The sequence below is a fragment of the Balaenoptera acutorostrata genome, chromosome 20 (genome assembly GCF_949987535.1).
Source record: "Balaenoptera acutorostrata chromosome 20, mBalAcu1.1, whole genome shotgun sequence".
NCBI classification, from domain to species: Eukaryota; Metazoa; Chordata; class Mammalia; order Artiodactyla; family Balaenopteridae; genus Balaenoptera; species Balaenoptera acutorostrata.
Window position 1 is genome coordinate 63,209,975 of NC_080083.1, and position 9,961 is coordinate 63,219,935.

The 9,961-nt window shown below is 48.6% G+C and overlaps 1 protein-coding gene across 13 annotated transcripts in view; it reads right to left on the bottom strand.

The window, feature by feature from the left end:
• CEP112 (centrosomal protein 112) overlaps positions 1-8,625 on the bottom strand; it is a 417,120-nt gene extending 408,495 nt beyond the window's left edge. For 7 of the 13 annotated variants that reach the window (XM_057536335.1, XM_057536332.1, XM_057536337.1 and 4 more), the window contains exons 1-2: positions 4,904-5,221; positions 1,980-2,093 (exon numbers count right to left, since the gene is read on the bottom strand). In XM_057536335.1, coding sequence (XP_057392318.1) covers positions 1,980-2,085 — 106 coding nt within the window. In that variant the 5' untranslated portion in view covers positions 2,086-2,093; positions 4,904-5,221. The other 6 variants (XM_057536336.1, XM_057536330.1, XM_057536338.1 and 3 more) reach the window with 5 other exon arrangements.
• Between the last annotated feature and the right edge of the window lie 1,336 nt (positions 8,626-9,961).

The following is a 9,961-nucleotide window of genomic DNA, read 5'->3' on the forward strand; positions in this document are numbered from 1 at the left end:
CTCTAAATAACTTTTGTATTTTTAGCTTTGAAAATTATATAGTCACGAAACAAACTTCTTGAAATATCGGGCATACTTTGGGCAAAAAGAAAATACAAACTAAAACTGATAAACTTAAGCAAACAGTTTTTCAAACTATGTATTTTTATATGCCCTGCAGCAAACTGAAATCCACATAATAGTTGATGAATAGATCTTAGTACAACAACTTGGCTAATGAAAAAAATTAATTCCTCTATTTAAAATAATGGGGAAAACCATTATCAAAAGTAGAATTTAACTATAATGAAATTTAAGTTATTATGAATGTTCAGGTTCTTGACTGGGATGTGAGTTTCTGAGCATTCACTATGAAGTAATTACATAAAAGAGGGTCAGGGATGTACCAATACATACTGACAATGAGTCATGAACCAAAGATTACAATTAATCCAATTCTATGTACCCCAAATCCTTTTTTAAAAGAAGATGAGGGACTTCCCTGGTGGCGCAGTGGTTAAGAATCCGCCTGCCAATGCAGGGGACACGGGTTCGAGCCCTGGCCTGGGAAGATCCCACATGCCACGGAGCAACTAAGCCCGTGCGCCACAACTACTGAGCCTGTGCTCTAGAGCCCACGAGTCACAACTACTGAAGCCCGCGCACCTAGCGCCCGTGCTCTGCAACCAGAGAAGCCACCGCAATGAGAAGTCACCCCAAGAAGCCCACGCACCACAAGGAAGAGTAGCTCCCACTCGCCCCAACTACAGAAAGCCCACGTGCAGCAAAAACGACCCAATGCAGCCAAAAATAAATTAATTATTTTTTTAAATTGATACTGCATCTTAAAAAAAAAAAGAAGATGAAATATGAGGATAGTTTGAAGTACATTTATAATGAGAGATTTTAATATACATTTATTCTAATCAGCAGATCTAAGACAAGAAGGAAAAAAAGGCAGTGAGTATCAGAAGAGGACACGGTATAGAAATATCATTAAATACTAATTCAACTAATCATGAATGAGCCACGGGACAGGAAATGTTCATTTTAAGAAAAGCAGAGGAAGAAAGAAGAGGTTACCATCCAACAAGGCAAGAGAAGAAGGCAGAGGAAGAGGCGTGAAGGGAAGACCACGCCAAGCCACCCTCGACTCGGACAGGCTGCAGGCCCTGTCTGGTACAACGGGTGACCACAGAATGCGTTAACTCATACACTACGCTCCCTTTTCCCAACGCAGCTCCCTGGAATAAAGATCTAATATTGAGCTGGCTCCTCATGTTGAATATGAAGTTGACTCAGATACCTCACAGAAACAGGGAACTTGGACAACACTGGGGTAAAAGCCAGTCTCCTGGTCCCACTCCGAACCCTCCTCGCAAAAGCTCCCAAATCAGATTTACCTTTACGGCCAGCCTTGCGCCTACTATGACTCAGAGAATCTTCCTTGCTCCTCAAACTCTCTTCAACTGCTCTCTGATAAACCTTAAATTACCTGAACATCTTTTACTTGAGACAAAGACTCACAGAGGAGAACAGGTTAGGAATTGCAGACAAGTTGGCAACAAAAACTCATTCACACTTGATTTTATTCAGTCAACCAATGAGCATGTAAGACGAACAGATTCTTTTCTGCTTTGATAAACAAAAGGGTCAGAGACAGGTGGACAGCAGGCTCCTGAAACAGGAACCATCTTCATGGTAGGAGGAAAAAGACGCAGGAAAAAACAGTTTCAGCTAACTTTAAAGACCCATGCAATTTAAGCTCATGACGTGTGAGAAGTGGTCTCACAGTAATAATACCTTTCCACAGTTCAGTAGGACATCATGACTAAATTTGTTTACCCTCCAACAGCTCAAGGTAAACAATCCTTTATCAGCTTAAGATGAAAACTGTTATTAAATGAATCTACTTTTCATTTTGAACGTTCATGGATTCGACTAAATAATACAAAGAAAAAAATTAATTTTAAGAACGTAATTTTCAAACGTAATCTTACCTGACCTATGGGGTAATTTTAGAACAAAGGGCTTCATATCTACCACAAAGTGATCAAATTCCGCATCCAGCTTCTCCCATTTTTCTTCTTCACTTCCCATTTCCATAATTCAGCCTGTAAAAGATTTAAAATTAAAATATTAAGATCTGTATGCTGAAAACTACAGAACTCATGAAAGAGATCAAAAGAAACTCAGTTGTATTAAATACCCCCAAACTGATCTATAGATTTAATGCAATTCCAATCAAAATCCCAGCAGTATTCTTTGTAGATATACACAAGCTGATTCTAAAATTTACGTGGAAAGTTAAAGGAATTAGAATAGCAGAAACAATTCTGAAAAAGAAGAACAAGTTTGGAAGACTCACATTACCTGATTTAAGATGCACTATGAAACTACAGTAGTCAAGACTGTGGTATTGGTGAAAGGATAAGACACATAGACCAATAGAACAAACTAGAGAGTCCAGAAATTGACCAACACAAATGTGGACAACTGACCCTCGACAAAGGTACAATTCATGGAGAAATGACAGTTTTTACAACAAATGATGCTGTAACTATTGGGGATCCATATGCATAAATTTAAACAAACAACCTCACTCTGTATACAAAAATTAACTCAAAATAAATAACAGACCTAAGTGTAAAATGTAAAACTATAAAACTCTTAGAAGAAAACATAGACGAAAGTCTTCATGACTTGGGGTTAGTCAAGGATTTCTTAGACATAACACTAAAAGCACTACCTGTAAAAGAAAAAATTGATATTGGACTGTATCAAAATGAAAAATTTCTGTTCTGCAAAGAACTCTTTCCAGGAGTTGAAAAGATAAGCTACAGCCTGGGAGAAAATACTGCAAATCATTTACCTCAGAAAGGAACTATATCAAGAATACATAAAGAACTTTTAAAACTAAACCATAAGAAAACGAACAACCCAACAAAAGTAATCAGCAGGGCTTCCCTGGTGGCGCAGTGGCTGAGGATCTGCCTGCCAATGCAGGGGACACGGGTTCGAGCCCTGGTCCGGGAAGATCCCACATGCCGCGGAGCAACTAGGCCCGTGAGCCACAACTACTGAGCCTGCGCGTCTGGAGCCTGTGCTCCGCAACAAGAGAGGCCGCGATAGTGAGAGGCCCGTGCACCACGATGAAGAGTGGCCCCCACTCGCCGCAACTGGAGAAAGCCCTCACAGGGAAAGGAAGACCCAACACAGCCAAAAAATAAATAAATTAATAAATTTTAAAAAACTTAAAAAAAAAAAAGTAATCAGCAAAAAAAAGTAGTTCCTTTACCAAAGAAGATATACAGTTGAGAAGTAAGCACGTGAAAAAGATGCTTCACATCATTAATCATTAGGGAAATGCACATTAAAACCACAGTGAGATATCACTACCTGCCTGTTAGGACAGCTGAAATTAAAAAGGCAAACGCCAGCAAAGCTGCTGCGGGCGCAGAACGAGAGGCCTTCTCACGCGCTGCTGGGGGGAACACGACGCGGTGCAGCCGCTCCGGAGGACAGGCTAGCCACTGCCCACCCGGTCACACATACCCCTAGCGGGGTAGCCAGAAACCCCCTCTTGGGCATTTATTCAGGAGAAGCAAAATCTCTATTCGCACACAAACCCGGATGTAATGTTTCTAGCAGCTTTCTTCTTCTGTAGCCACCAAACCCTGGAAACACCCACGTGTCCCTCCCCCGGGAAATGGATAAACCGCCGTGGCCTCGCCACACAACGAAACAGCGCTCGGGCAGAGGGAGGAAGGAAGCGCCCACGGGCCCCGCCACAGGGGGGAGCGTCCACGCGCGACGACGCGACGCGCAAGGCGCCGTTCCCGGAGGGCCGCGTGCCGGACGACGACACCCGCTCGTACGGCATCCCCGAAAAGGCAAACGCCGCAGGCACACGGAACAGCTCGGCGGCGCGCTGGGTTAGCACTGGGGCGCACGGAGGGCACACGGGGCGCTGCGATCGCCCCGCGCGCCTTCTGCGCCCGAGGTCATCAAAACCCATTCTGAGTCTGTGTAAAACTTCATCACACTGCACGCCAAGAAAGCGATTTTAAGCGTACGTAAATGTAAAATGTTTAACTTCCACCAAAAAACGTAAAATACTGGTCCTCGTACTTCTTCCTAATCAGGAAGAAAACCACTGAACATGAAGGGGGTGGACCCCCAAACTCAGACACAGAGCTTCTGACAAAATGTCTTCCGTTAAAAATATACCCAACAGCCCACATGTTCCTCTCAGGTTCGAAACGCCTTGGTAAGGATGCGCACCATCTCCACGCCATGCACGGTCCCCAAGCTGTAATGTGTCCGGTTTACAAACCACATGTTTGGGGAAAGGCTCCGGTGTGCCCCGTCGGCGGCCCTGCTCCACAGACGCCCTCCCTCTGCTCAGCGGGCCCCTAACGTTCCCCGGGGCGCCCACCTCAACACCAGCAGCCCCTGCGCGGACGGCCCTGTCCCCGGCCCCTGTGCGTCCGCCCGCCGGCCGTCCCTCGCAGCCCGCGGCTCCCTCGGGGACCAGCGCGCCCCGCCGGGGGTCTTCCCCCCGCTCCGGCGGGCACCGCCCCCAGCCACGGCTCTCGCAAGCCCGCCCGCAACGCCCCTCTCATGAGGCCCCCGCCGGCGGACCGGACGCAGCGCTCCCCCCGCATCGCTGCCGCCCACCAAAATCCCCTCCGGCCGATCGGGTCGTTTCCTCCCTATTCCGCACGGCAGCGACCGCTCGACACCGTCCTTCGCTCCTCAGCTGAAGGTCTGCTGGAGGAAACGGGCACCGCCCTGAGGTCCCACCGGAATCCTCCGTTTTCTCCCATTTCGCCCTCCGCAAGGCAGCCCTGAAACTTTCACCAGCCCTCTCCAAGCCCCTAAGCCGTTCCAGCTCCCCTGACCCTCCACGTGGGAAGCTCACCTCCTCCTGGGAGGAACAAGGCCTGCTCTTCCCTCCACCTCCCAACTCGCCTCCTCGGGAGCACATCCTCACGTGCTCTGGCCCCGCGTCGGAAGCGCTGAGCGTCCGCCCTGCCGCCGAGACCTCCATCGCTGTCAGGGGCCTCGGCGCTGTTTCACACCGACTCCTTCCCCTCCGCCGTCCCCATTCGCTAAGCCCCGTGAGCCAACACAGCAACAAACGCTCCGAAATGTCTCAGAACCTGCCCGTGGGCCTCTTCTCACCGCCGCCCTCTCAGAGCAAGCCCTCCCCACCGCCGGCGCACCCGAACTCTCCCTGCTGCAGACCTCTCTGGCACCAGAGGTGTCCCAAGTACAAAGCTCCGCTCATCACTTCCTGTCTCCACCGCCCACTGCCACGGGACAGGATCCAAACCCGAAGTTAGGCCTGCCAGGGCCTTTGCCTTCTGAGCTCCCTACACACACGCGCACACGCACACATGCGCACAGATGACCATGCCCCACCGGTGAACTCCCTGCCTTTCTACAAACACTCCTAGCCCTTCCTTACAGGATCACACAGGCGGTCCCCCTGCATGGAGACATCAGCAAATGCAGCTCAGACATCACTTCAGAGTAGAGCTTGCCCCACACATCCCAGACTCATCTCTCCATCTCAGTGTGTACTGCTCACATCTGCGCCACGGCATTCATCACACGCTGTTACCTTTTTCTTACACATCTGTGTACTATTCACAGGTCTGCCACCATCTGTGAGATGCTCCTGAAAGGCAGGGACCGTGACTGACACATCTTAGTAGGTACCCAGCACATTCCACGGCACATAATAGAAGCTGAAGAATCGACTGGTAAATAAAAGCTAACTAAAGGGATTAATGTCCTACTTTTACATGACTAATACAGGCAAACCTCAGAAATATTGCAGGTTCAGTTCCAGACCACGGCGATGAAGCAAATATCGCAATAAAGCGAGTCACACGAATACTGTGCTTTCCCAGTGCACATAAAAGGTATGTTTATGCTATACTATAGTCTATTAAGTGTTCAATAGCATTATGCTAAAAAAATGTACATACCTACCTTAATTAAAAATTACTTTATTACTAAAATAAAAGTTATCCATCATCTGAGCCTTCAGCAATTCATAATCTTTTTGGGGGTGGAGGGTTTGAAATATTGCGAGAATTACCAAAATGTGACCCAGAGACACAAAATGAGCAAACGCTGTTGGAACATGGCACTGGTAAACTTGCTCAAGGCAGGGCTGCCACAAACCTTCAATCTGTAAAAAACGCAAAAGTGTAATAAAGCAAAGTGCAATAAAACAAGGTATGCCTGTGGTTGTTTTTTTGTTTTTTTTTTTAATTCTGTTCTGAGTACCAAATAGGTCCTCTAGAATAGAAATACTATTGCCCTTAATTCTATTTACCAAAACTGGTCATTGTACCTTCTGCATTACAGTAGAAGAAACATATTTCAAATTCAAGACTTGGTTAAGATAAATTTTATTTAAGTGCATTTTCTGATTGGTTAGTTGGCTTGGTGTTATTTGGTTGCTAGGTTTTGTTTTGCATTCCTACAATAACTAGCTGCATTCATACATAACTCCATCAGTTATGTACCTGGTAACAGAAGGCTATGATACCACTGCTGGATGTTAGATCATAAAGCTGAAAAGCAACTATTCAAGTGGATGAACAAACAAATGGAAACTCATAAACCCAGAATTTTAAGCACAGCTTTGACCTGGAAGTGTACTTCCAGGCTTAAACAGTTCATCCTGCCCACGTACTCTAACATATGCCTGAGAGCACCTGTAGCTAGGGCTAAAACAAAAAGATTCCTAATAATCACTAATTCTCAACAAATCTTTGACACAGGCAGGAGATGTTAGTGTTTAGAGGAAATGAAAACTCAGTAAAAAGACCCAAAGTCGTGAAATTAAACATAAAGCTCAGACTAAAATTCTGAAACCATTAGCTCTCAGATCCATCATATCTGACCTCTTGCCCATTTAAATATGAATCAGCAATATCTCCAAATAATAAGGAAGTTGGAGAAAAATAAAAGACAATCATAATTGCTATAATAACATGCAATACTGGAGTACACATTTTTTTTAAAAGCACAATAAAAAATCAGTGTGACACTTGGTAAAAGCTAAAACTCAGCTTTTCCTTATCCCTTATTTATTCTCCAACAAAATGAAAAAAAATTAAGTTATCGTTCCAAACTTTCAAGGAATTCTTGCTACACAAATTACATCTTATAAGTAGGTTATATCTACTTAGTCCCAGCTAATCAAAAAGTTTTATTACGATTTATTAGAATTGCAGATTTAAATTATTAGAATTAAAAACTAAGGAAAGCTGTATCTTTGACTTAGGTTTAAAATACTTAGAGCGTGCCTGCCAGTCACATAAATTAGTGCAAACGCAAAAAAGAAGTAAACTGGGTGAGTCTTGCTTATAGCGACGATACAGTTGGATCATGTCTTTTATCTAACTCACCGGCACTGTCTCTTTTTAAACCTGTGTCTATGTGGACAGCTACAAAACGGGCTCAGACCTCCTCAAGGTGCTGAGCAGTCACAGGGGTCAGCAAAGCATAAGCGGGCCGCAAACACTAAAGGTCCTGGGAAAGCGGCCACACCGCTCAGCAAGGAACCCACCCCACATACATCAGGCCCCAAACAAACACACCCCTCAAAGTTGCATAAAGTCAATTTTGTTCAACCAAGCCATACTTTAAACAGATGGCGGGCCATTACACAAAACTTGAAAACCGTCCTCCGGTACATGAAGCTGGTTTACAGGTGCCTGTTTCACCCGGCTCGCCCTTCTGGGTGTTTGGACAGTTACCGAGCACTGACCGCGCCCCGGCATCACCCTGGAGACGGGGGAGCACGCCGAGGCCTCGGGGGGCCAGTGACGGCCCGGGGGCCCCAGAAACGGGTGGCTGGGCCGCAGCCTGAGCCCTGCGGGGCGGCTCGTGCCCCCGCACCGGCCTTTTCTATCCCGTGTCCACGCCCCTGTAAACAGGGAGGGCGCACGACCCTCACTCAGCACATAGGCCGCTCGCATGGACGTCCCTCGTCCCTCGAACACTCGGACCCGGGACACTGGGTCGTGCCCGGCGGGCCGGCGGCGGGCCGGGCCTCCAGGGGCCGCGCCTCCAGGGGCCGCCCCCCCCACCCCGAGGGCCCAGGACGCCGTCCGGCTCCGGGGGGAAGTGCTCCCGCCGGCCTGAGACCAGGGCCGCGACCCGGGTGGGGCGGGGCGGCGGGGGGTGAGCGGGGACCCGGGCCGAGGCCCCGCCGCGTCCGCGCGCCCACGTCTCACGGGCGCGACCCCGTCAGGTGCCCGAACCCCGACATGCTGACCCGCCCCAACTTTCTCAGAGCCTCCCCGCCCTCCTCGGCCCGGACTCCAGTCCGCCCGCGAAGCAGCGGCCGCCCGCGCCCAGAGGCCCCCGCGGCGCGCGCCCCACAGGCCTGGAGAGAGGCCCGGGCCCGCCCACGGAGCGACCGCTCCCCGCGCAAAATTCCACCCGAGAACCCGCGTGTGGGGACCCCGGAGGGGAAATCGGATAAACGAGAACCTGGCGCCCCTACATGCAAGCTTTCCGAGCGGCCGCCGCCGTCACCGCCGCCGCCACAAAAAGGTTTCAAATCCGTGCGGGCGCAGCGGTCGCAGCCTCACAGCAGGCCCAGAGGGTGGGGAGAGCCGGCTGGGCGGCGGGACGGGGGGAGGTGCTCAGCTCACAGGCCCCGCCCCCTTCCCCACGCCTCCGGCCGCGGCCGCGCGCGGCGCCGTTGCCATGGCGACGCTCCGGGCCTCTGCTGCCCCGCCCAGCCGGCCGGGGGCGGGGACTTCCGCACTCGCGTTTCCCCGCCCCCCAGGCCGCGCGGCGCCGTTGCCCTGGCGACGCTCCGGGCCTCTGCTGCCCCTACCTAGCAGGTCGGGAGCAGGCACGTCGGCGCTCGCGTTTCCCCGCCCCGCTGCGCTGGGCGGTGTTGTCATGGCGACGACTCGGCCCTCGGCGCAGCCTCCGGCTCGCTTTCCAGCCTGGCGGCCCCTAGACCAATCCCAGGCCTAGACTCCCGGGATGACCCGACCACGCACTGGCCACTGCTGCCTTCGGGCATCCCACTCGGACAGTAGCTTGTGAAAACTTTAGGGGCTGTAGAGAAAGAACGGGTAAAGAGCAAAGAACATGGGGTTGTAGTAGGATATTCACAGAGGGTGGACAGACGACATTGAAAGAATCTAAAGAACTGAGAATTTGCTGCCTGGTATCTCACAACCCAGAGGTGAATACCGTTGAATTAAAGGAGAAAATGAACACTGCTTTTTTTTTTTGCATTCATAACTATCCAAGATCTAAAAAAACTTACCCCAAATTCCGAAGATGCTGAAATAATATGAAAAGGCTTTGTGTTTACCAATTCTGGATAGAATAACAAGATCAAGAGGAAAATGTATTTTTGCTGCTCCCAGGAAGTCTCATCCACCTCGGGGTGGTCTCCATGTCTGCATTGCTATGTTGTGGTTTTCTTTGGTCTTCTGTTACATTTCTGGAAAGGCTCTGAACTATATATATATTTTAAAATACCGAACAGAAACAAAATTTAAATTGTAAAAATACTCACTTAAATGAAATTCAGTTTACCACTGTTTTTCATGTAATTTCACACAGGGTTCCTTCTGCAATATCTGCAATACACGCAGTGTGATGCCAAATCTAACATAAACACAGCTTGAAGTGTCTTTTCAATTTTCCAAAAGAAAATAGAAGATTCATTCATTTGTAACCAGCTACTTTCAAGCTTCCAGAGGGAAGTCATATTCTTTCCAAGGTGCTTTTTCAAACCCTCCCACTGGAAGTAACAGTTTTTCCCACCAACGGTTTTTCATGGTTTCAGTGACAAATTATGAAAGCTAAGGAAAAGAAGAGGTATGAAATACTTTTAGGAATGTTTAGTTTCTCAAAAGCATATTTGAACATGTTTATAGCTAAAGAATGATGGGTAATTCAGTCATTTGCACAGAGAATCTGG